General features: G+C 42.8%; 1 protein-coding gene across 4 annotated transcripts in view; it reads left to right on the forward strand.

Moving 5' to 3' along the window:
• The window catches only part of ADGRE3 (adhesion G protein-coupled receptor E3), a 62,502-nt gene extending 35,217 nt beyond the window's left edge, over window positions 1–27,285 (forward strand). For 2 of the 4 annotated variants that reach the window (XM_069590771.1, XM_069590773.1), the window contains 11 exons: window positions 455–571; window positions 5,452–5,571; window positions 13,147–13,331; window positions 15,426–15,590; window positions 17,045–17,242; window positions 17,512–17,747; window positions 18,473–18,539; window positions 18,961–19,052; window positions 21,682–21,850; window positions 23,886–23,981; window positions 27,084–27,285. In XM_069590771.1, coding sequence (XP_069446872.1) covers window positions 455–571; window positions 5,452–5,571; window positions 13,147–13,331; window positions 15,426–15,590; window positions 17,045–17,242; window positions 17,512–17,747; window positions 18,473–18,539; window positions 18,961–19,052; window positions 21,682–21,850; window positions 23,886–23,981; window positions 27,084–27,092 — 1,454 coding nt within the window. In that variant the 3' untranslated portion in view covers window positions 27,093–27,285. The remainder of the gene's footprint in view (window positions 1–454; window positions 572–5,451; window positions 5,572–13,146; window positions 13,332–15,425; window positions 15,591–17,044; window positions 17,243–17,511; window positions 17,748–18,472; window positions 18,540–18,960; window positions 19,053–21,681; window positions 21,851–23,885; window positions 23,982–27,083) is intronic. The other 2 variants (XM_069590774.1, XM_069590772.1) reach the window with 1 other exon arrangement.
• Window positions 27,286–27,651: the final 366 nt, after the last annotated feature.

Raw genomic sequence — 27,651 nt, forward strand, 5'->3', positions numbered from 1 at the left:
TGGGTTCAATCCCTGGTCAGGAGATTAATATACCACGTGCCTCTCAGCCAAAAAACAAAAACATAAAAAACAGAATCAATATTGTAATAAATTCAATAAAGAATTTTAAAATGGTCCACAGTAAAAAAGAAGTCTTTAAAAAAAGAACACAGGACTCAGTCAGTTCCTACTCTTTGCCACCCCCATGGAGCCTGCCAGGCTCCTCTGTCATGAGATATTTTCTTAGCAAGTATACAGGAGTTAGAGTCCTACTTAAATTCTGAATTTCAGTTTGCTCTTCTGAAAGGTCCTTCATTGTGTTACATGAGGCTGCTATAAGATGGCAATGTATCAATGTAAGGCTCTTAGCCCAGTGCCTGGCACATTCTAGACACTCAGTAAAGTTAAGCTATTCATGTAACTATGCATTAAAACTTATAATAATGGTAAGTTTGCCCTTTGTTTTTCTTACCAGCTGTTGAAACTCGAGTTGTTACAGACAACTGCTCCAAGGAAGTCACCTTCAGCTTGAATGCCCAAGTGAACTCCATGGAAATCCATTGCAAAGATGTCATCCAGGGAAACATACAAGGTACGTGGCGTGGCTGCTTTCAGAATCCCTAAGACATACAGAGCAGCATCACTGTGTAAGTAGTGAGGAAAATGTCCCCAGTAGGCTCCTCTCTAATGGGTCTGTTACCCTGATATTACTGAACCCAAGTCCGGCTACTCTCTGCTCAAAAGTCATTAAAGAGGCTAGGTTAGTGGAAAGGGAAGTTTGCTTTATTTTGGATGCTAGTAACCAGGGAGGAGGGTCACTAGCATCCAAACCTGTCCAAAGGCCAACAGCCCTCACCCCAACAACCAGGGGGCTAGAGCTTTTATAGACGGAGAGAGGGGGCTACGTGCAGAAACAGCAGAGTAGCTCAGACAGTCATCTCAAAATTGGTTGCTGGTGGTCAGTTCTAAGCACAGCTAGTCTTGGTTCCAGGGTTGGTTTGTCCCCATTTCCTGGAGGCCAGTTCTTGGAAATGCGACAGTTTATGTCGTGGCTACAGTCTGGTAATCATGTAGTTAATTTCTCCACATGGTGGAGGTCTCTACCTATAAGACAGCTCAAAGGATATGGCTCAGAATATTACCTATAGCCCTTGAGCAGGAACTAAGAGTCCTTGACTTTGCTTACTGACTAAACTATTATCATTTGATCTCCTGTAACTATTTTCTTTTGTTTCTTTATGTTCTCACTTCTCTGATTAAACTAACTTTTGGCTAAAGTTTACCCACAGACAAAAGGTAGGCTGAGGACTTGGAGAACAAGGACTATAGGATAGGGTTCTGCTGCGTTTCACTAAGACTGTGCCATTTGAGTCTTTCCTTAAAAAAAAATTTTTTTTAATTACAAAAAAGACATCTTCCTACCTAAAATGGAGGTTTTGTGTTCTTCATCATGAAAGAGAGACTTCTTTGTAATTTAGGGGCTTTTCTATTTGGTTCTCAGTTTGGGTTCCTTAGAAGCAGTGCATGGATAAGTGTAAGGGGAACAAGTGTGATGGTTTTATATGGGAGATGATCTCAGAAAGAATCAGTAAGTGTATCAATCAGGATTCTCCAGAGAAACAGAACCAATAGGCTGTGTATATGTAGAGAAAGAGAAACAGAGATAGAGAGACATGGGCAAGGACAGAGAGAGATTTAAGAATTTAACTCACGCGATTGTGGAGGGCAGCAAATCTAAAATCTAGCCAGCAGGCTGAAAGACCCAGGAAAAAGCTGTTGCTGCCTGAGTCCAGAGGCAGTCTCTTCCTAGGGGGAGGTCAGTCTTTTTCTTAACACCTTCCACTGATTAGATGAGGCCCACCAACATTAGGAACTGCAATCTGCTTTATTCAAAATCTACTGATTGAAGTGTTAATCTCATCTAAAAATACCCTCACAGCAATATCCAGACTGGTCTTTGACCAAATATCTGGGTCCTAAGGCCTATCCAAGTTGACACACAAAATTAATCATCCCAACAGGGAAAACAGGAAGTGAGACAAGGAAGAGAGGGCAGCCCATACAGGGATTATTATGTTAGCGAGCAGGTTACTGCTGGTGGTGACTGGGGTTCAATCCCACTGAGTTACCCCATTCAAAGAGAGGTAGCTAGAGGACTTCCCTGGCGGTCCAGTGGTTAAGATTCTGTGCTTCCAGGGCAGGGGGCAGGGGTTCAGTCCCTAGTCAGGGAACTAAGATCCCACATGCCACTTGACATGATAAAAAAAAAAATTTTTTAATAATAAAGGGGACTTCCCTTGTGGCCCAGTGGCGAAGGCTCTGCACTCCTAAGCAGGGGACCTGGGTTCGATACCTAGTCAGGGAGCTAGATCTCACATGCTGCAATGAAAATCCCGAATTCCAAAACTAAAATAATAATAACAGTTAGGGAGTGGGAGCTGAGCTGAGCTCTTTATCCACCTGCTCTGATCCATCACTGGTTAAGAGCCCTCCTGGAGGTTGCAGGCACAAGTGAACTTCAAGGCTCTTCCAGCCTGCCCTGTGTACAGATCAAACATGTTCACTCCAGGGAAAGCTCCCAGACAGAGTCGCAGCTGCTTGCAGTAGAATCCATCAGCATGTTAAAAAAAAAAAAAAACAGAAGTTCCAAAGGAATAAAGCTAGGGTGCCTACAGCATCCGCTACAGCCTGTGTAGAGAGAGAAATTGTTACTATTAACTGTCCCAGCATTGCCAGACTGTCTGATTTTTCAAGAGAAACCAAAATTTGGGTTGTCTGCATGAACACCTCCAATATTTTTTTTCATTTGGCAGGAAGACTTCTGTTATAACTGCCATATGTTACAATTACTGTAGCACAATAAATGAGGGTCTTAAAATCCAATTACATGAATGTGGGGTCTGTACAGACAGCTGGTCTGTGCTATCGCCCAAAGTTCCAAAGAAAAGATGATAAAACGCAGACAACTAAGCACATGCTGAACTGAGAAAGTCTCATGTGGCAATTAGTTTCTCACTTCCTCTCCTCCCCCAAGATGAGAACTTGAATCTGCCTTCACTGGAGGATGGGCCAGGAGGAGGATGGAAGCCAAATTCCAACCATGTGATTTCATGGTTGCATGCTCACCAGGTTCCCCCATTACAGTGCGGTGAGGGAGCCTGAAAACTTCCAAACATATCTGCAATCCAGTTTGTTCCTTGGTCACATTGTGGGGTACTAGGAATTAGGAAGTCAACAATATTTTTTTATTTTTTATCAGGATATAATTGCTTTACAATATTGGGTTAATCTCTGCTGTCCAACATCATGAACCAGCTGTATACACACACCCCCTCCCTCTGGAGCCTCCCTCCTGCCACCCCGCATCCCAGCCCTCTCGGGCATCACAGAGCATTGAGCTGAGCTCCCTGAACTGTACAGCAGCTTCCCACTAGTTATACATATGGTGATGTATATGCTTCGATGCTATTCTCTCAATTTGTCCCATCCTCTCCTTCACTCTGTGTCCACACGTCTATTCTCTATGTCTGTGCCTCTATTCCTGTCCTGCAAAAGGGTTCATCTGCACCATTTTTCTAGACTTCATATATATGCTTTAATATGCAATATTTCTTTTTCTCTTTCTGACTTACCTCACTCTGTATGGCAGGCTCTAGTTTCATCTACAAAGAGGTACGACCTCACACGGGTCAGAATGGCCATAATCAAAAAATCTACAAACAACAGATACTGGAGAGGGTGTGGAGAAAAGGGAGCTCTCTTACACTGCTGGTGGGAATGTAAATTGGTACAGACGCTCTGGAGAACAGTACGGAGGTGCCTTAAAAAAACTAAGCATAGAACTGCCATATGACCCAGCAATTCCATGACTGGACATACACACTGAGAAAACCATAACTGAATATATGAATCTGAGGAGAACAGAGCTCAGTCCATAACAACTGTCTAGGCTGAACTGTTTACATGAACTGCAGACCTCATAATGTGAAGGCACGTGCCTCGGGGAGCACTTGCATAGACATGCCCGTGCATTTGTGCATGCTCAGTGATGCCTGACTCTGTGACCCTATAGACTGTAGCCCACAAGTCTCCTCTGTCCATGGAAATTCCTAGGCAAGAATACTGGAGTGGGTTGCCATTTCCTCCTCCAGGGGATCTTCCCGGCCCAGGGTTAAAATCTGCGTCTCCTGCATTGGCAGGCAGATTATTTACCATTGAGCCACCAGGGAAGCACCATTTACATGCACAGTAGCAGACTATTTATTTTTCCCTAATGACCCTTGCAGTCTCATCTTGAAGCATTGCCCTGGCTGTCCCTCTACCAGTAATGTTAACCAACACTCCACAGGGTGGACTTTTATTCTTTCAACCCAGCTCAACTTTTTCCTCCTCCGTGAAGCCTCCCGGGCCTTCTTCCATCACAGCACTAGAGTCAGGCTTTCCCTCGCCTGTGCTCCGCCAGCACTTTGAACCTACCTTATCCCGGCATCTAATGTGTTAACATCTGTTCATCGACATGTCCCCTCCCCCACCTCGCCCCTCCCCTCCACCACCACCATAGCTTCAGGATGAAAACCGTGAATTCTTTCTCTGTGCAGTCCTTTACCAGCAGAGAATCTGAGAACAGAAATGGTCATCGAATTAAATCCACGTCTAGGTTGAGGACTGAACATTCCTAAAGAGAGAAAAGAACACATTGATGGGTTCATGACGAACTCATAAAGGGACATTTTTCTGTCCCTCAGGTTCTGTCTTGGACTGGATCATTCTTCATTGTAGGGAGTCGTCCTGTGCCCTGCAGGATGTTGAACACCATCCCTGGCCTTAGACTAGACGTCTATAGCAGTTCCCCAGTTGTGACAACCAAAAATTCCTCGAGACACCACCCAGTGTCAGCTGAGGTGAGAGGGCAGGATAGACTGCAGTTGAGAACCTCCGTTCTAAAGCAACCTTGTAATTTATCTCCAAAAGGTGGATAATTTTAATACCAGAAGTGATCCTATTAAGTTACACCGTGACACCAAGTATGAACTGGGACTGTCACAGGTAACCCAGGACATAGAATCACATGATTCCTCTCCCTATAAACTATCTCAGAGAGCAAACCCTGGCAACAGAGGTCAACCTTGGAAACCTCATTAGCCATTCTTTTCTTTTCTACATGTGATTTGCTCTTACACCAGAATATTTCAGCTCAAAAACAAGCAATTTCCGAGCATCAGATCAGGTAGACTGATCACCTGCTGATGCCTTCCAACCACCCACAGCTGTTTCTTTCTGATGAACAGAACCTGCCATCAACTCAGAGAAGCAGAAGTGAATCTCCTACTTCTCATCCCTCGAGAGAAGCCAGAAAAATCTGGTTAGAGACACCTGCTAGGGGATTTATCCCAGTAGGATGAACCACACAGCTTGTTTCTTATTGTTGTTCAGTCGCTAAATTGTGCTCTTTGTGACTCCCATGGACTGTAGCCCGCCAGGCTCCTCTGTCCATGGGATTTCCCAGGCACGTATACTGGAGTGGGTTGTCATCTCCTCCTCCAGAAGATCTTCCTGGACCAGGGATCGAACCCGCGTCTCCCGCATTGGCAGGTGAATTCTCTGAGCCACCTGGGAACCACACAGCTAGTATGTGGCAAAGATGGAGTTTGAATCCAGAAACATGGTTCTTATCTCTAGGTCCTTAACCACTCATTGGATATGACCTCTTTGTCATGTGGACTTCTCAGCAGCTACAATAGTGAATTCTTATTGACGTGGGAATACTGACATCTTGTTAACATCTTATCACATATGTGCATATACATATACATATAATTGATATATAGTATATGTGTGTATAGTATATATAGTATATATGTGTATATATACATTATATATCTTATGTATGTATGTACATATGCTGTGCTGTGTGCTTAGTTGCTCAGTCATGTCTGACTCTGCGACCCCATGGGCTGTAGCCCTCCAGACTCTTCTGTCCATGGGGATTCTCCAGGCAAGAATACTGGAGTGGGTTGCCATGCCCTCCTCCAGGGAATCTTCCCAACCCAGGGATCAAACCCAGGTCTCCTGCATTGCAGGGGGATTCTTTACCAGCTAAGCTACCAGAGAAGCCCATGTTATATGCTAGGCTGTCATAAAATACCAGACTGGTGGCTTAAACAACAGAATTTTATTTTCCCTCAGTTGTAGAGGCTAGGGATAAAAGATGAAGATGTTGGCAAGGTTGGTCTCTCCAGAGGCCTCTCTCCTTGGCCATCTTCACACGATGTCCTCATATGGCCTTTCCTCTAGGGGCATGTGTCCCTAGTCTCTTCATGTGTCCAAATTTCCTTTTATACGGACACCAGGCAGACTGGATAAGGCCCACCCTAACAGTCGCATTTTAATTTCATCACCTCTTTGAAAGCCTTATCTTCGAATACAGTCACATTAGGAAGTACCATTAAGACTTCAACACATGAATTTTGGGGAGGAACACAACTTGGCCCATAACACTATTGATATACAAAATGTCCACTACATGTAAGTCTTCAAGGTGGGAACCTGCATCCCATCAACATCAGGCCTGAGTGCAACTGCAGCTTGCCCTCAACTCCTATTGCTGAAGATCCTTCAGCTCCATCATCTCACTTCCTCTCCCTCCTCCAGTTAGTAACTCGTCTTGCCTGTTCACTAGATGCCAGCCCCTGCATGTCAGCTATTGTACTGTTCTACTCTACTTTTCAAGGTACTGTACTGTAAGATTTCAAATGTTTCTTTTATTTTCTCTGTTTGTTTTTTATGTATTGTTCATGTGAAAAGTATTAGAAACTTATTACGGTATGATGCAGCCGATCATGTTAGTTGGGTATCTTGGCTAATCTTGTTGGACTTAGGAACAAATTGGACTTGCAAACATGCTCTCCAAACAGAACTCGTTTATATGTAGGGGACTTACTGTAAGTTATGTATATGCCTTAATATGTAATAAAATTATAAATGTATAATATAAACATATCATCTGCATATATATTTTTAGCCTATCAAACTGTGTTAAATTATGCCATTCCCTTGCTTAAAATCCTCCAGTAGTTTTCCCACTGGCTTAAAATAAAAGCAAAATTCTCCCCAAGGCCCTACAAGCTCAACCCCCACCATGCCCTCACTTCCTCCCACTGTCCGCCTCACTCTTTCGCAGCCATACTGGCCTCCTTGCTGATTCCTGAGCAGGTGGGCACAGTCGTGTCTCTGGGGGGGTTTCCTCTGCTGTTTTCTCCTCCTAGAGCACTCTCCTCTCAGATATCCTCTTTCCTTCCACCCTGCTGTCTGAAAACTGTCTAAAACAGCATCCTCCACCTCTTGCTGTCCCCTGGCATAAGTGCTAAGTTGCTTCAATCGTGTCTGACTCTTTGCAACCCCATAGACTGTAGCCCACCAGGCTCCTCTGTCCATGGGATTTTCCAGGCAAGAATAATGCAGTGGATTGCCATGTCCTCCTCCAGGGGATCTTCCTGACCCAGGGATCAAACCCACATCTCCTGCACTGGCAGGAATCTTCTTTACCACTAGGGCCACCTGAGAAGCTCCACTGTCCCCTACTTCACTTAATTTTCTCCATAGAATTGAGCACTAATCCTATATCAGAGGAAGGTGTCTTTGATATATACTTTTGTTGAGTGGGCTCCCAACACTTGGAAATGAGTTGTCCAAGGAGACCTGTGCCTGGACAGCAAGAGACTCTATTGGAAAGTGGTCCCCAGGCAGAAAGCAGCAGGAAAACTGCTTTGCCACATGGCTCATAGTCTCAAGGTTTATGGTAATGCGATTAGTTTCTAGGTTGTCTCCGGTCAGTCATCATCCTTGGCCCATAGTCTGAGTCAGGGTCCTTCCTGGTGGCCCGAGCATCTCAGCCAAGATGGATTCCAGTGCAAAGGATTCTGGGAAGATGGTTGTCTCCTCCCTCTTTTGGCCCCTCCCAAATTCTCCCAGTTAGTTTTTGGGTGGCAGTACCAAGTTCCTCATTGGGACCTCCTGTTGTGAGACAACTCACCCAAGTGGTTATCATCGCGCATGGCCAAGGTGGGCGGCTTTAGGCAATGATTATCTAACACCTTTATTTGTTTGTTTATGTTTGTTTCCTGTACCAGAAAGTAAGATCAATAGGAAGAGAAATTCAGGCTATTTTGTCCCCCACTGTATCCCCAGAATAATGTCTGGACACAGTAGGCACTAAAAAAAAAAAAAAAGTGGATAAATAGATAGATAGAGGGCTTCCCTGATGGCTCAGCAGGTAAAGAATCTGCCTGCAATGCAGGGGACACAGGTTCAATCCCAGGGTGGGGAAGAGCCCCTGGAGGAGGAAATGGCAACCCACTCCAATATTCTTGCCTGGGAAATCCCACGGACAGAGCAGCCTAGCAGGTTACAGTCCATAGTGTTGCAAAGAGTTGGATACAACAGAGCAAGTAAGCACATAGGTAATGATTTCTGTATGTTATCTATATCTGGTTTACACTATATAATATGTACCAGTTCAGTTCAGTCGCTCAGTCATATCCAACTCTTTGAAACCCCATAGACTGCACAGCACACCAGGCTTCCCCGTCCATCACTAACTCCCAGAGCTTGCTCAAATTCATGTTCATTGAGTCAGTGATGCCATCCAACCATCTCATTCTCTGTCGTCCCCTTCTCCTCCTATAACTTTATTATATATATATATAATATATATGGAAAAGAAATAATTAGATTTCTATCTAAAGAGATAGAAATACTTGTACCAACTACAAATGGATTTCCTTGGGTCCAGCCTCAACATTTTGTTTCATACAAAAGAAACACAAAACCAGTTCTAAAGGTCTTGCAAAACAAGTTAGTCATTACTGAAGTCTTCAAGAGACAACAGGGGAAGTGGAATGATATCACACAAGTCTTACCCAATTTCCTTTTATAGCTGTCCTTTAGTCTCCAAGAGGGATTGGTTCCTGGACCCTTCAGACATGAAAATCCACGAATGCTCATGTCCCTATATAAAATGATTTATCAATAGTATTTGATATAGATGTGCGTATAACCTTATGCACGTGCTCCCTTATATTTTAAATCATCTCTAGATTATTTATAATACCTAATACAATGCAAAAGCTAAGAAAACAGCTGCAAATGCAAAGCAAATTCAAGTGTTGCCTTCTGAGATTTCTCGATTTTTTTAATGTTTATTTATTTATTTGGCTGCACCAGATCTTAGTCACAGCATGTGGGATCTAGTTCCCTGACCAGGGATTGAACCTGGGCCCCCTGTCTTGGGAGTGCAGAGTCTTAGCACCTGAACCACCAAGGAAGTCCCTGGGATTTTTAAAAATATTTTCAATCCAAGGTTCATAGAATCTGTGGATACAGAACCTGCAGATATAGAGGGTTAATTTTACTTTCCTTTTCCTCTTTATGACTGACCCAGTCTCTTTCCTCTCTTCCTCCTGCAAAATTCCACCTGCCTCTTCTCTACCCCTCCCTCCCAATTTTTATACTGTTCATGGAGTTCTCTGGGCAAGAATACTGGAGCGGATTGCCATTTCCTCCTCCATATAATGGAGATAGTGGAGGACAGAGGAGCCTGGCATGCTGCAGTCCATAGGGTCACAAAGAGTCAGGCAGCACTTAGCCACTGAAAAACAACAATAACACAACTTTTTTTTAATTGAAATAAAATTGCTTTACAGTATTGCATTGGTTTCTACCAAATAGCAACAGGAATCAGCCATCAGTTCAGTTCAGTCTCTCAGTCATGTCCGACTCTTTGCGACCCCATTAACTGCAGCGTGCCAGGCCTCCCTGTCCATCACCAACTCCTGGAGTTCACTCAGATTCACGTCCATCAAGTCAGTGATGCCATCCAGCCATCTCATCCTCTGTCGTCCCCTTCTCCTCCTGACCCCAATCCCTCTCAGCATCAGAGTCTTTTCCAATGAGTCAACTCTTCACATGAGGGGGCCAGAGTACTGGAGTTTCAGCTTTAGCATCATTCCTTCCAAAGAAATCCCAGGGCTGATCTCCTTTAGAATGGACTGGTTGGATCTCCTTGCAGTCCAAGGGACTCTCAAGAGCCTTCTCCAACACCACAGTTCAAAAGCATCAATTCTTTGGTGATCAGCTTTCTTCACAGTCCAACTCTCACATCCATACATGACCACAGGAAAAACCATAGCCTTGACTAGATGGACCTTAGTCGGCAAAGTAATGTCTCTGCTTTTCAATATGCTATCTAGATTGGTCATAACTTTTCTTCCAAGGAGTAAGCGTCTTTTAATTTCATGGCTGCAGTCACCATCTGCAGTGATTTTGGAGCCCGAAAAAAATAAAGTCTGATACTGTTTCCACTGTTTCCCCATCTATTTCCCATGAAGTGATGGGACCAGATGCCATGATCTTCGTTTTCTGAATGTTGAACTTTAAGCCAACTTTTTCACTCTCCACTTACACTTTTCCTCAAGAGGCTTTTTAGTTCCTCTTCACTTTCTGCCATAAGGGTGGTGTCATTTGCATATCTGTGGTTATTGATATTTCTCCTGGCAATCTTGGACAGCCCAGCTTTTATGTCCTTTTCTCCTAAGGGTAGATTCATGTCCTCTCTCATGTAAATCAGCTTAGCCTCTCTTAGTTTTTCTAGTTTCTCTTGTCCCTCCAGTCTTACCCTATTCAATACAACAAAGGATTCAGGTCCAGAAATACTTTGTATGCCTCAGAATATGAGAAGAGACACTGAAAATCTTTTATTTTGACCCTCATATGTGTGAGTAAGTGTGCCTATGTGCGTGTATATAAGTTTGTGTTTTTGTGTGCGTATGTGTATACATCTATATACCATTTTCAAAGAGATAAATAATGAAAAGGTAAATACCATTTTCAAATATAAACAAAGGTACATCAAAGATCATATGAACTCATGGGAAGTCCATGGTGGTCCAGTGGTTAAGACTTTGCCTTCCAATGCAGGGGGTGCAGATTCCATACCTGGTCTGTGACCTGAGATCCCACGTGCCTTGGGATGGCCAAAAGACCAAAACATAAAATACAGAAGCTATATTGTAACAAATTCAATAAAGGCTTTTTCAAAATCATGAAAAAGATTACATCAGCTCATTAATTGATGAGGGAATCTATGAAATGTTAAGACATGCTCAGAGGCAATTCAAAGAGCAGATACATATGTACACAAACATATTTCTATATAAATCAGTCACAAATTCTGAAATGATAAGCTAAGTGATGCAAAAGCTGGTTAGTACTCTATAGGGCGATACTATAATGCAATGTTCAGAATTATATTCTCTATAACAGAAAACTACACATCTACCAGACAAAATGCATCTTTGTCTAGGGAAAGAACCATTTCCACTACTGTCAAGCTTCTACATGTTATCTTCTATGGCTACAGAGTTGTGAAATTGCTTGGCAATAGAAAGTCCATAAAAGGTGAATCGCAACGCCCCATAGAATCAGATAATCCTTGATACTCAGTTCTCCATAGAAGGAAACTCGGTCACATTGTTACTGAATCCAGGCTCGCTCTGCTTACCACACAACCAGCCAATAAATTTGAGAGACGAGGTGTTGAGGCAAGGAAAATGACTTTATTTGAAAGCTGGTTTATTGAGAAAATGGCACACTAATGTCTCAAAATAACTATCAGGGTCTAGATTCCAGGTTCTTTTATAGAATAGAGATGTGGGGTGGGGGGTAAGGAAGCAAAGTAGAAAGCCCATTGCGTGTGTGTGTGTGTGCGTGTGTGTGTGTGCACGCGCTCAATGCAGGCTCCTCTCTCCATGGGATTTCCCAGGCAAGCACACCAGAGTGGGTTGCCATTTCCTCCTTCAGGGAATCTTCGCAACCCAAAGTAACATCTCCAGCATTGCAGGCAGAGTCTTTTACCACTGAGCCATCAGGGAAGCCCTAAAAAGTCCCTTAATCTTGCAAATATCTCCTGGAGGAGGATGTGTTAATTTCTTCCTTCCTGTAGCTATCCACAGGTGGACAGGGTCTTGAACAAAGACACTTTAATATTCAGGCAGTAGGGCAGGGTTCCCTGAGGCAGACCATTATGCACAAGCAGTGAACAGAAGCAACAGGAAGCAAAGGTTAAAGTAACAGATCCAACCTGGAGTCAGAATTGGCTCTTCTTTGCAACATTATCTTTTGTCCATTAACAAATCTTGGACATGAGGTGTATTTGGATGCAGATATTTATACCTAGAAAAAAACATCCAGAACTTAAACAGCAGTTATCTCTAGGTGTGTATTTTTATAAAAATTTCACTTTCTTTTTTGTCCTTTTCTCATCAAAATTGCATCATTTACGTGTACAAGAAATAAATTGTGGCATTGTTGCAGAAACCAGTACTCGAAAAACCAAGCACCACACTCAGAGAGTTGGAAAGCTAAGGTTTATTAGGCTGGCGGGCCCAGAGGAGTTAACACTCCAAGCTCTGAGCCCCAAACAAAGGGATTACAAAGTGTTTATAGACAGACTATAGTGGGCAACACTAGCTGTTAATAGGCTGGTTTAAACCAAGGGGTTTCGTGCGCTCAGAACAGTGGTCACGATGGGGAGGGGGATGCCTGACCTGGACAGGCATGATTAAGCAGGTTTTCAGGGGCTGGGTGACTGCAAAGAGCAGGTCAAGGGTGAGTGAGATAAACTCCAGTTCCTAGTATTGCCTGTCCCCACTTTCTGAGACTATGTGACCTATGTGACCTATGTGACCTACGTGCCCTAGACTTTGCAAGAGGCAAGCTGAGTTACAGAGGCAGAAGGAGCAGGAGGTTATGTAAAAATTTAACTATTCCTCTTCAGCATAACATATAATGTGATGCTCAACATCACATTAATTGACTTCAACAAACTAAATATGTATGTATTAATATGACTAAGAGCTTTCCTGGTGGCTCAGTGGTAAAGAACCCACCTATAATACACGAGACACAGGTTCAATCCCTGGGTCAGGAAGATCCCCTGGAGAAGGAAATGGCAACCCACTGCAGTATTCTTGCCTGGGAAATCCCATGGACAGAGGAGCCTGGTGGGCTACAGTCCATGGGGTCACAAAAAGTCAGACACAAATGAGCAACTGAGCCTGTACCACGAGTGTATATCTGTCGATTCCAATCTCCATGATTCTGTCTCCTCAGGTGCTAGTGCAGTTGCCTTTATTTCATACTCTTCTCTTGGAAACATCATAAATGCAACTTTTTTTGAAGAGATGAATGAGAAAGATCAAGTTTACCTGAACTCACAGGTAGTGAGTGCTGCTATTGGACCCAAAAATAACACACCTCTCTCCCAGCCTGTGATTCTAAATTTTCAGCACATGAAGGTGGGTCAAAGCTGCAATTTATACTTGCTTGGGTTTCATGGATGTTAGAGCAAACAATTTGCATATACTCCCTGTCAGTGGTTCTGGACCTGCATTGTCCAGTATCATAACGAGGAGCCAACTAGTTATTGAGCATTTGAAGTATGTGAGTCTGAATTGAGATTTTTGAAGGGTTAGCATTTCCAGATTTAGAATTGGTATTTCCAGACTGGTAGGAAAAACAATGTGTTAAGCATCTCAATAATTTTATAGTGATTACATATATTGATTTATATTGACACATTAAATGACATCATTTTGAATATGCATGCATGCATGCATGCTAAGTCACTTCAGTCATGTCTCACTGTTTGTGACACTATGGACTATAGCCTTCCAAGCTCCTCTGTCGATGGGACTCTCCAGACAAGAATACTGGAGCGGGTTGCCATGCCCTCCAGGGGATCTTTCCGACCCAGGCATCGAATCTGCTTCTCGTTTGTCTCCTGCATTGGCAGGCAGGTTCTTTATCACTGGTGACACCTGGGAAGCCCTATTTTGAATATAGAGAGCTAAATAAAATAGGTTCCTAAAATTGATCTGATCTGTTTCTTTTCCTTTTTTAATGTGGTAGAAAATTTCAAATTGTTAATACATAAGTGATTTACATGATATTTCTCTTCGGCAGCATCATTTTAGTACATGGAATTATTTTAGTTGTAGGTACCTCCTACATCTGTGAAATCTGAATTGAGACATAGTATTTATTCTTGCATAGACATGTGGAATTAATTACTAAAACTGCATAATTCAATTAGAAGGAAAATTTTTATATAATCCATTGCCTTCTCGCATTCTCTGCCCAAACTCTTAAAGGCAGGAGGTTTCCAGCTCCGTTTAGAAAGTAAGAGTTGAAAGAAATGCTGCCATTGTTTCACAACATAGATGAACCTTGAGGGCATTATGGCTAAGTGGAGTAAGTCAGACAGAGAAAGACAAATACCAAATGATCTCATCTATAAGTGAAATCTGAGAAAACCAAGCTCACAGAAACAAAGGACAGATTGGTGGTTGCCAGGGATGGCAGGTGGGGAAAACAAGTAACCATGATCAAAGGTTACAAGCTTCCAGTTTTGGATGAAATGAGTTCTGGGGATGTGATGGAGAGAATGATGACTCCAGTTTAACAATACTGTATTGTATATTTGAAAGTTGCTGAGAGAGTAGCTTTTAAAAGTTCTCACCACAAAATGCAAATTGTAATTATGTGAAGTGATGGACATTAACTACCTTATTGCAATAACCATTTTGCAATAGATATATATATATATCAATCATTACATTGTATACCTTTAACTTACACAATGCTATATACCAAATCTCAATAAAACTAGAAAAATTAATATTTTTTACATTTTAAGAAAACAAGAATGAAGTGAGGGAAGATGAAGAAACAGATTTTCTCCATCTGATGCATGAAATCTAGGCATGAAATTTTTGATGTAGGGCATGGGACAGCAGGAATGGAGTGAGATATCTAGGGATGGTCCAGTGGATTATCAAAGGAGATATAGCCCCCAAATAGGAGAGCAGCCAACTCATCTCCTTGGCCCAATCAAATGATGCTCTCGACATCCTTGAGACCAAAAAAAAAAAAAAGAGGGAGAGAGAAACTGAAGGCTGACTCTCTTCTCTCTCCTGGTGATGTCTCTTCCCTATGCTAGCCCTGTCATCGCAAGAGCAATTATTGCGCTGTAAGAGGTCAAGGGAGAATTGATGTAGAAATCAGGGAAATTTCACTTAGAGAGTACTTGGAAGAAAACTTTAGGTGGGTCTTATACTCTTTTTCTATCTGACTCCCATGGTGGAGGACAAAGTCCTGAAACCAGTAACATCTTGTAAAGTTCTGACTCCCAGAGAGAGAGATAAGCTTGTTTTCTGTTATGTGGAATCCCAGTAGAACTGGAACTCTGGGGGCAGGTATACTGGTGGTCACCCTCTTCACTTAAAATAGAAATCACCTGATCCTTCTTTACCCATGGTGTCACCAGCCAAGGCTGACACTCAGAGTTGTCCCTCCCAAGGAATGACATGATGAGCCTGTTCTATTTTCAGGTGAAGTCCGGGGTCGAGATCTTCTGCGTCTACTGGAAAGGCACAAAGGAGGGCGGCCGCTGGTCCAAGGATGGCTGTGCTCTGAAACAAGTGAACGAGACTCACACGATATGCAGCTCCACTCACCTGTCCAGTTTCGCTGTTCTCATGGCCTTGCATGGCCAGGTAGGATGTAACTATTGAATTCCTCCAGCTAACCCCTTTTGAGGCCCTGCTAGGTGGCCCTAGTGGTAAAGAACCTGCCTGCCAGTGCAGAAGATGTAACAGACGTGGGTTCGATCCCTGGGTTGGGAAGATCCCCTAGAGGAGGAAATGGCAACCCACTCCAATCCTTCCCTGGAAAATCCTATGGACAGAGGAGCCTGGCAGGCTACAGTCCACAGGATTGCAAAGAGTCAGACACAACTGAGCGACTCACACTATTATACTACTGGGTGGCCATAACTGCTATAAAGAAAAGTTTAACAGACTAAGTCTGGAGTGATAGGAAAAGCGTACTGCTTTGGATAGAGTGATCGGAGAAGAATGAGCTATTCAAGCTGAAATCTGAATATTAAGTCAGCAGTGTTACAATGTGGATGAATCTCAAAAATATCACGCTGAGTGAAAGACGTTAGACACAAAGGACCATATACTGTAGGATTCCACTTACATGAAATGTCTAGGATAGGCAAATCTGGCCTTCCCTGGTGGTCAGTGGTTAAGGATCTGCCTTATACAAGGGACACCCTTGGGCATAAGACACTCTTATACAGGGTTTGATCCCTGGTCTGGGAGGATCCCACATGCTGAGGAGCAACTGAGCTTGTGCACCACAACAAATGAGCCTGTGCTCTGGAGCCTAAGTGCTGCAACTACTGAGCCCACGTGCCACAAGTACTAAAGCCGACTCGCCCTAGAGCCCGTGCTCTGCAACAAGGGAAGCCACCACAGTATGAAGCCCTCACCCAGCAACAAGAGAGTCGCCCCCACCCGCCACAGCTAGAGAAAGCCCACAAGCAGCAGTGAAAACCCAGCACAGCCAAATATAAGCTTTAAAAATAAATATTTGGAATAGGCAAATCCATGAGACAGAGCACACAAACCCAGGGGGTTCTAGAAAGAATAGAATGAATGAGAGGAAAGTGGGAAAAGTCAGGTTTGGAGAGAAGGAAGCAGAAGAAAAGTGTCAGACCACAAATGCCAGTCAGGAGTTTAGATTTCATTCAAATTGCAATGGAAACAATCAAAAAAAAAAAATTGCAATGGAGAGACAATAGAGGATGTGCATCAGGGATGCTACAGATTTATGTTATTAGAAAGTATCTCTGGTCCCTGAATCAAGAATGGTCAGTGGTGCAGCAGAAGTAGCCCAGCAGAGAGATGATGGTGGTCAGGATTTGGATGGCAGCTGCAGATTTGGTGGGAAAAGCTCAGATTGACACATATCCTAAAGGTGGATTCACAGGACTTATTGATGACATAGGCTGGCTGACAGCACACAGGAAGTCTGCACCCCTCCCCTCATTGCAGAAATACAGGTGGTCTGCCTATGTGGGGATGCCACATTCCAAGGGGTGGGAGAATAAAATCCCAGGGCAGGAAAGCGTGACTGTGGTCTCCTCTCTGCTGGGTCCCAGGAGGAGGATCCCACACTGACTGTGATCACCTACGTGGGGCTGAGCCTCTCTCTGCTGTGCCTCCTCCTGGCGGCCCTCACCTTCCTGCTGTGCAAAGCCATCCAGAACACCAGCACCTCGCTCCACCTGCAGCTCTCGCTCTGCCTCTTCCTGGCCCACCTGCTCTTCCTCACAGCCATCGACAGAACTGAGAACAAGGTACTTATACTGTCCCAGAATGTGCCTGCCTCAGGGTGTGCTGAATTCATGGGGCCATGCTGCCTCGGTCCCCTCAATAAAATAGCCTAGGGTCCTAGATCGAGGATGCATGGTGAGGTGAGCAGTGCTGGCATTATCAACCACATTTACTTTCAACGACCATGATCTAATAGCAGTGCTTCTGAGCTCAATGCCAGTATAAAGGAGAGGTCCCAGGGCTGTGCTCCACCCTGACAGTCCCTCCTGGTGACACCTTCCTCCTCCCGCAGGTGCTGTGTGCCGTCATCGCAGGTGCCTTACACTATCTCTACCTGGCCTCCTTCACCTGGATGCTGCTGGAGGGTCTGCACCTCTTCCTCACTGCACGCAACCTGGCAGTGGTCAACTACTCCAGTGTCAACAGGCTCATGAAGTGGCTTATGTTCCCAGTAGGCTATGGAGTCCCGGCTGTGATCGTGGCCATTTCTGCAGCCTCCAGGCCTCATCTTTATGGAACACCTGATCGGTAAGATTGACTCTCACCCTGTGCCACGGACAGATTTGAGGGCAGTGTTATTGGCAATGGTTCGGATAAACACAACAAATGCACTCTACTTTCCCTTTGAGTGTAAGGACTCTAACTTCTTTCCCGGTGAGGCAGGGAAAGATGATGTGGAAAGTTCTGGAAGGAGGAAATCTTGCAGTTAGGTCCCAGCTTTATCCTTCCCATACTTTGTGACCTCAAGTCCTCAAGTCTCATGCTCAGTTGCTAAGTTATGTCCAACTTTGTGATCCCCTGAACTGTAGCCTGCCAGGCTCCTCTGTCCATGGGATTTCCCAAGCAACAATGCTGGAGTGGGTTGGCATTTCCTCCTTCAGGGGATCTTCCCAACCCAGGGATCAAACCCATGGCTCCTGCCACGTATCCTGCATTGCAGGCAGATTCTTTACCACTGGGCCACCTGGAACGCCCCCTAAGTCTCAGTGCCCTTGTTAGTGAAATGGGGATAATAGTCATCTCCATGGTTCCCACCCTCAAAATACTGGTATGAAAATTCAACAGGTCTGTGCTTGTAAACTGTTTCATGTAGCAGTAAAACATGGAAGCAAACAATCAAAGCCTGCATTGTCATCAGCTTACATTTTCAAGAAACATTGGAAAAGTTCTCTGTTAGAAAAAGATGTCATTTCATGTCCATTTCATGTGCTTTCTTTGATCTCCCTTCATGTCCCTTTTCCCATTGTTCCCAGATGCTGGCTTCACCTGGACCAGAAATTCATCTGGGCTTTCCTTGGACCTGTCTGTGCCATTATCTGTGTGAGTGAATACGTGGCTCCAGTGTTCCTGACCTAAGCAGAAGCACCAGACATGCTGGGTGCAGGATAGAACAAGGGACACACAGTTTCTCAATTATGTAGTTTGATTTTTCCACCTCCTACCAATTCAAACCCATGTGCAGGGCGGTAGGGGTTGTGTGCAATTTACAGCAGACATGGTACATTTTGTTTAATGGCTTTTCCTTTTTTTTTTTTTTTTGCAGTATAGTTGCTTTACAATGTTTTGTTAACTTCTACTGCACTGCAAAATGAATCAGCCATACATATATAATATGTCCCTTCCATTTTGGGTTTCCCTCCCATTTAGAAAACCACATTGTGCTCTACAGTATGTTACCATAAACTGAATAGACACAGTACATTTTAACTTGTATTCTCCATGGTCTGTGTCACTCTTGCAGGTGAATTTTGTATTTTTTCTCATGGTTTTTTGGATTTTGAAAAGAAAACTTTCCTCTCTCAACAGTGAAGTGTCTACCATCAGGAACATAAAGTAAGTTATGGTATTTTCTAAATAAAATGGTACTTTCTAACCCCTTTTTCTTCTACTCACTTCTTCCTGGTCCCTCCTACATATCCACAGAGACATATATGCACAGTCAGCCTCTAGGAACTAGCAAGGTCACTGCCGCCTTCCACTGCCACAATGAGAAGCTGTATTCAATTGCTGGGACTCTAAAAAAGAAAGTGAGATAGAAGTTTATTTCATTCTCATACCACAGAACAGAGCTTCACAGAGTGATCCAGGACTCAAGCTCTTTCTATTTTGTTGCCCCACCAGCCCATAGGATGTTGTATCCCATCCATGGGAAGGAAGTAACACGGAATTTGCAAGTTCCATATTTACTCATATCCCATTGGTTAGACTTTGCTCATGTGATGACACCTAGCTGCAAAGGAGGCTGGGAAGTGTAGTTTCTAACTGAGTAGGCATGTGTCCTTGATGAATCTCAGTAAGGAAAGAGATCTAACTCTAAAAAGAAGAGGAGGAACTTCCCTGCTGCAAAACACAAGAGGCAATAGTACAGGAAGGATTTAGGTTAAAATATATTTTATATAATACTGTTTTAAAAAACTGGGATCAAACCCAGGTCTCCCGCATTGTAGATAGACGCTTTACCATCTGAGCCACCAGGGAAGTCCTAAAAAAACTGGGACTATGAGTATTTTTTTTATTTTGTAGCATCCATCTTTTTTTAAATTCATTTTTAAGTGGAGACAGTTGCACTACAGTGTTGTGTTGCTTTCTTCCATACAACAATATGAATCAGCCATGAGTATACATATATCCCCTCCCTCTTGAACTTCCCTCAATCCCCCCCATCCCACCGCTCTAGGTCATCACATTGAGCTGAGCTCCCTGCGCTATACAACAGCTTCCCGTTAATGCATGTGTAATATGTTACACACGGTAATATGTATGTTTCAATGCTACTCTCTCATTTGTCCCACCTTCTCCTTCCCCCGCTGTGTCCACAAATCTGTTCTCTATGTCTCTGTCTCTATTCCTGCCCAGCAAATAGGTTCATCAGCACCATTTTTCTAGAGTCTATATGTATGCGTTAATATACAATATTTGTTTTTCCCTTTCGGACTCACTTCACTCTGTATAACAGGCTCTAGGTTCATCCACTTCAGTTCAGCTGACTCTCATTTGTTCCTTTTTCTTGCTGAGTAATATTTCATTGTACTTTTGTTATGTATGTACCACAAATTCTTTATCTATTCATCCGTCAACAGGTTGCTTCCATGAGCTGGCTATTGTAAATAGTGGGCACCATCCATCTTAATTTGAACTTGTAGTTTGCTGAGGTTTTCATTGTAATCACAAAAATAGCACGTTGGTTACTTTTTTATTATTTGTCAAAAGTTTTCAAAATATATAAGGTTAAAAATGACAGCCGCTTGCTCCCAATTTTCCTACTACTTTACCAACCAGGAAATCCAGAGATACGAAACTGTATGATATGATGTGTCTGATATTTTCCCAGGCCTTTTTCTGTGCATTTTCTATAGGACAGACAGGCATACATACAATAGCAATCACACTACACAAATTTTTCCTCAACTAGCTTTTCTCAGTTACATATTATATTTTAAAATTAGAGATATATAGATATACAAATAAGGTGACCTTACAGTTTTCCTGGAATGGTCCCAGTTTATGTTTGCTGATGCCTTATGTTTATTAATAACATCCCTTTTTTACTGAAGCATAGTTAATTTAAAATGTTCTGTTAGTTTCATGTGTACCACAAAGTGATTTGGTTACACACACATATATATATATTCTTTTTCAGATTATTTTCTATTCTAGATTATTACAAGATAATGAATATAGTTCCCCTGAATTGCACCCCTTTTGATCTCAAAAGCCTTCCTGTTTGAATAACAAATTACAAGACCTCCCCTATCTGTAAGTGATATAGACAGAATGAGACAAAGAACTTTATAGTTTTAGAATGTTCTGCATGTGTATGGTACTACTTTGGGGCTTCTCAGGTGGCACTAGTGGTAAAGAACCCACCTGCCAATGCAGGAGACACAGGTGATGCGAATTCGATCCCTGTGTCAGGAAGATCCCCTGGAATAGGAAATGGTAGCCCACTCCAATATTCTTGCCTAGAGAATCCCATGGACAGAGGAGCCTGATGGGCTGCAGTCCATGGGGTTACAAACAGTCGGACACGACTGAAGCAACTTTGCATGCACAGTTTTGTTCTACGTACTGTCCTAAATATTTCCCATATGTTAAGTCTCAATATTTGCAGCAACCCTATGAAATAGGACTATTACAAATATTAGGGAACTGAGTTACAGGAAAGTAGGAAAATTCCCTGGCAGTGCAGGGGTTAGGACTCATCGCTTTCACTGCTATGGCCCAGCTTTGACCCTTGGTCAGGGAACTAAGATCTCCCAAGCTGCATGATATGGCCAATAAAAAGGTGAGAGGGGTAGAAAGAAAGCCAGAAAGTAACTTGCCCAAGGTCACAAAGTTAGTGCTGGCTTGGATTTAAAACACAGGTATTCTAGCTCCAGAGTGCTCACCATTAACAACTATGCTGTAGGAATGGTCACGATCATTATCAGGTTTTCTTACATTATCGATTATCCCTACCCAGGATGCTGACATTTAAAGCCACAGCTCAGCTCTTCATCTTGGGATGCACGTGGTTTCTGGGACTCCTGCAGGTGGGACCGGCTGCCCGCGTCATGGCCTACCTCTTCACCATCATCAACAGCCTGCAGGGCGTCTTCATCTTCCTGGTTTACTGCCTCCTCAGCCAGCAGGTAAACAGTGGCCTCTTTCTTTATGTATATATGAATTAGTTCTGTCTATTCATTTTTTTAAGTCTATTTATTTTTGGCTGCATTGGGTCTTCACCACTTTGTGTGTGTGTGTGCACGTGTGTGCGTGTGTGTGCTTGTGTGCAGGCTTTCTCTAGTTGCAGAGAGCTGGGCCTACTCTACACTGAAGGAGCTCCTCATAGCGGTGGCGTCTCTCATTGTGGAGCACAGGCTCTAGGGTGCTCAGGCTTCAGTAGTTGCAGCACGTGGGCTCAGTCGCTCCATGGCATGTGGGATCTTCCCAGACCAGGAACTGAACTGATGTCCCCTGTGTGGGCAGGTGGATTCCCATCCACTGTACCACCAGGGAAGTCCAGCAGATGCTGCTGATGGCCCTCTCAGAGCCCTTTGGCACTCTACTCTACATGCCCACAGTTGTTTATTATAAACACCTGTGACTTTGTGCCAGTGGGCTTCTTACTGCCCACAAGACATGCCTGGTTCATGCGCAGGGCAAGCTGGTATTTTCAGAGAACAGTGACCCTTGAAAGCAGCCTCAACCAATGACTGATGGGTGCTAGTAGATGGATGCCCCAGCTCCCTTGTCTCCGAGGTGAATAACCCTGAAATAGGTTCTATGCTCTCTCCAGAACCCCCCAGTGACACTGAACCCCAGCTGTCCACAGTGGAAACACAGAATGAAGGATTATACATCTTTTATTAGCTGTCTTTCTTTTTCTGTCTCACTTTTGCAAGGATCTACTGGTGTTTCTTGGGTGTACCTGTATGCTCAGTTATTCAGTTGTGTCTGACTCTTTGCAACCCCATGGACAGTAGCCCACCAAGTTCCTCTGTCTGTGGGATTATCCCACCAAGAATACTGGAGTGGGTTGCTATTTACTCCTCCAGCAGATCTCCCAACCCAGGTATCAAACCTGCATTGACAAGTGGATTCTTTACCACTTAGCCACCTGGGAAGCTCCTCTGGGTGTTTGTGTTCGTGTCCATGTTCAGTTGTTCAGTTCTGTCTGACTCTTTGGGACGCTATGGACAATAGCCTACCAGGCTCTTCTGTCCATAGGATTTTCCAGGCAAGAATCCTAGAGCAGGTTGCCATTTCCTACTCCAGGGGATCGTCCCAATCCAGGAATCAAACCCCTGACTCTAGTGTCTCCTGCATCGGCAGGTAGATTCTTTACCACTAACGCCATCTGGGAAGCCCTCAGAGCTAGACTGAGGAATTTTCTTCCTCAGTTTTCTTCTATCTTATTCCTTTGGATATGCACGTTTTGTTAATTTTCTGTGACAAATGTGTATCCTGTAATGTGAAAAAAATTATTGTGGTAAATTATACATAACAAAATTTGTCATTTTAACCTTGTTAATTGTACAGATCAGTAGCATTAGGTTCTTTGACATTGTCATGCAACAATCACCACCATCCATTCTAGAACTTTTTGATCATCCCAAACTGAAACCCTGTGTCCCTTAAACAATAATGCTGTATTCTCCCCTGCCAAGCTCCTGGTAACCACTACTCTACTTTCTGTCCCAGTTAATTTGTGGAATCATACAGTAGTTGTTCTTTGGTGTCTGGCTTATATATTTCCTGATGGTTCAAATGTTAAGGAATCTGCCTTCAGTGCAGAAGACCCGGGTTCAACCTGTGAGTTGGGAAGATCCCCTGGAGAAGAAAATGGCTACCTACTCCAGTATTCTTGCCTGGAAAATCCCGTGGACAGAGGAGCCTGGCGAGCTACAGTCCACGCGGTCTCAAAGAGTCAGACACAACTGAGTGACTAACAGTTTTTTTAACACGTATATTTCACTCAGTGTAATGTCTCCAAGGTTTATCCATGTTGTAGCCTGTTTCAGAATTTTATTCCTTTTTAAGGCTAAATTACATTCCATTGTATGCATATACCACATTTTGTAGGAGAAGGTTTTTCATAATGTTCCCATCCTCTTCCTAACTCACTGACTTTTCTCTTCTCCAACATTAACAAAAATAATCCTGGTATTTTCTTCGATGTTCCAGGTCCAAAAGTGGTTTGGCGAGATCATCAAATCTAAATCTGAGTCGGAGGCTTACACACTTTCCAGCAGGTTTGGTCCTGACTCAAAACCCAGTGAGGTAAGACTTGCGATTTATTCTAACGTGCCACGCCTTGACACGCCAATCTTCCCTTCCCTTGTCTTAGGACAAGCTCCCTTTCACGCCGAGTGTGGGGAGGAGTCCTTTTCCTGATGACTTGGTTTGCATTCCTCATTCCCATCATATTGTTTCTCACTGTTTCTTTCTTGCTCACTAATAGTGCCTAACCTGCCTGTTGTATTAATATATATTCTCATCATTCCAAGTATGGGATAGTTAGGGAATTTGAGACTGACATGTACACACTGCTATATTTAAAACGGATAACTAATAAGGATCTACTTATTATACCACAGGGAACTCTGATCAATGTTATATAATAACCTAAGTGGGAAAATGATTTGAGAAAGAATAGATACATTCATATATATAACTGAATCACTTTGCTGTACACCCAAATCTAACACAACATTGCCAGTCAACTATGGTAGTGGTGGTGGTTTAGGGGCTAAGTCATGTCCAGCTCTTTGTGACCCCTTGAACTCTAGACTGCCAGGCTCCCCTGTCCATGGGATTTCCCAAGCAAGAATACTGGAGTGGGTTGCCCTTTCCTTCTCCAGTTGATCTTCCCAACCTAAGGATTGAACCTGCGTCTCCTGCTTGGCGAGTGACTTCTTCACCACTGAGCTACCTGGGAAGCCCCAATATAAAATTAAAAGCTTTTTTAAAAGTAAATAAAATAGATGACTAATAAGAACCTGCTGTATAGCACAAGGAACTCTACTCAATACTCTGTAATGATTTATGGGAATAGAATCTAAAACAGTGGATACAGGGACTTCCCTGGTGGTCCAGTGGGTAAGACTCCATGTTTCCAATGCAGGGGCCACAGATTCAATCCCTGGTCAGAGAGCTAAGATCCTGCATGCTGTGTGGTGTGGCCAAATTTTTTTTTTAAGTGGATATATGTATAACTGATGCATTTTGCTGGACAGGAGAAATAAACACAACATTGTAAACGAACTATAGTCCAATAGAAATTAATTTTTTTTTTAAAGTATGGGTAAAACATATCACCAGCACCACTACCATCTAAAATAGACTCCTTTAGGGGGAGACTTACAATCACAGACATAGCAGAGTGGTCATCGTCCCCCGAAATATGGCTGTTTCAAAGAGAGGTGGGCTTGAGCCCCATGGAGGTAGTGGATACTACAGAAAGGGATCCAGAAGAGGAAGCCCACCCCAAATGTTCTACATAATTATAGAGGAGGAGTGCATCTAATAATGGGACCTTCCTGGGAGAGGAAATGGTCCTGTTAGAAAGAGAACCTCTCTAGGTTGGTTTTGTTTGTTCTTCCATTGAGCTAACTCAGGATCGATGGCATCAAGGAATGCACTCCAAGTACTACCTGAGACTTCTCTCCACAGTTGTCCCCTAACTGATCTCTTATAGAAATGAGAAGACATACTTGTAAGAAGGTATGTCACTAGACAGGCTCCAAAGATTCTAATCCATAAAAATTCTCCCAATCTCATTTGGCTTTATGTCTTCCATGTACATGCCTACCACATCTGCTAACCAAAAAGCCTTAGAATGTGTTACTTTTAAGCTAACCAAAATTGAGAAATTTCTGAAACACTGTTTCTATATTTCTTGAGAAAATATGGAATTTTCTTCAGCAGTGGAAATATCGAGGTCACTGAAGAAACAGTGAACTCCAAATTCCTTCTTGGAGGAAGGGAAGGGGAATTCATTCTAAATCTTTCCAAAAGGACCAAGAAGAAACTGGAACCAGGAAAAAGTGTTAGGGCAGGCATGTCAAATGATCAGAAAATTTCCTTTTGGAAAAAATTTTTTATAAATATTAAGCTGACAGAGAATAGAGCCAATCAAGTCATAAGAAAAAATATTAAGCTTAATATTCTCAGTAAGAGTAAAATTGTTATAGGTGCTAACCACTGGCTGTGACCTTTGAAATGTTTCCCAGATAACCCAAAAGAATTCCCAAAGCTGCCAGCACTCCAACTACTAGTTTCCCACAGTGAATAAGGAAACGTTGTTATTATTATTATTATTGCTTAACACTGTGGAAATTGAATTAGTGTATCTTTAAAAAGGAAAGAATACATGATATATTTATATATTCTATATTTATGATATATTTAAGGAATACAATTGCTTTAATTAGAAGAATTTCTGAAGTTTTTCCTTTTTTATGCACAGAGTATGAATAAAAAGCTAACAAAACCTTTGTCCTTTATGGACAAATTTGATCTTGGGTTAACTTTCTAGCTCTGCTCCCCACAAACTTGATAACATTGGAAGGTCGGTTGTATAACCAGGGAATACTGCTTATGGGAAAAGCCATGCTCGAGGACAAGAAATTCTGCAAATGAACAATAAATACCAGGAGGGAAGGCATAGCTTTGGACTTCCTGTAATAACTGAGTCAGGAACTCCTATCTTCGTGGGCAGCTGTAGGGAGATGTTTGTTCCTCTGTGGAGCCTGAAACTTCTAAACCAAGCTACAACTTGTAGGGGACAAAGAGAATATTTATTGAGTTCTGTAATATGTCCAACAGCGTGGTAAGCAGGGAACATACAAAATGCAAGAATACTAACACAGTAGCTGCCTTCAAGGCAAAGTCTAGCCTTTCTTTATGGACAAAAAAAACCAACATCCCAGGGGCTGAAATTCTAGAGTGGGATACTATATCCACACTTTTTTCCAAAGAAAAAATTCTTCATCCTGTGAGGAGAATTTGGGGGAGAATGGATACATGTATGTGTGTGGCTGAGTCTCTTCACTGTTCTCTGGAAACTATCACAATAGTTTAATAGGCTATACCTCAATACAAAATGAAAAGTTAAAATTTAAAAAAAAAAAAAGTATGTGAATCTGGGTAAAAGATTTTAAAAAAGAATTCTTCACCCTGGGTTTTTGAGAAGTCCTCCGATTATAATCTAAAAAAGCACAAAATGCTAGGATTTCAAGCCATCCTTGCCTGCTGAATGGAGCTTTCTGGCTCTAACCCACTCCAACTGATCCTGTCTGTTTTGTTGTTCATTTCTTTGTTTTTTATCCTGACTTTTTTCTAGCTTTAATCTAAACATCTTTGTGGTGGGATGTTTTCTAGGTTAAGTGAAAAGAAAATACTAAAACTAGAACATTCAGCTCTACGTGTCATGTATGTGGATCTGGTTGGCATCATGAAGAATGAAGGTGCAAACAAGGAGAATCATTATACATGTCATTCCCGGAGAGGAAAAGTTTAACCTTTACTTCCTGAAGTGTTTGTTCTGCATAATGGGATCTCAATAAATGTGCATTCAATTGGATTTCTCTTCACTATTGTGTTTTCAATCAATGCTTATTTCTGGATACCCAAATCATGACCATTGCAAATACTCCAAGGACTTTTTGAGAATGAGGGAGCCATTGTCAAGGCCTTTTTCTCAAGTTCTTTCTCTCATCCTAAACTTGCTTTTTAAACTCAAGCTATCAGCTTCTTCTGAACCATCACCTTCACCTCCTTTCTTATCCAGGCTAAATCTCATGATCAAGTCGAATGATTCTCCCCCATACTTTCAACACCTTTGCTGCCTCATTCTGATTCCATACTTAAGTTTTGCTGTTCAATCCCCAAGTGGTGTCTGACTCTTTGCAACCCCATGGACTGTAGCACTCCAGGTTCCTCTGTCCTC

Source organism: Ovis canadensis, chromosome 5 (assembly GCF_042477335.2).
Source record: "Ovis canadensis isolate MfBH-ARS-UI-01 breed Bighorn chromosome 5, ARS-UI_OviCan_v2, whole genome shotgun sequence".
In the NCBI taxonomy this organism is placed as follows: Eukaryota; Metazoa; Chordata; class Mammalia; order Artiodactyla; family Bovidae; genus Ovis; species Ovis canadensis.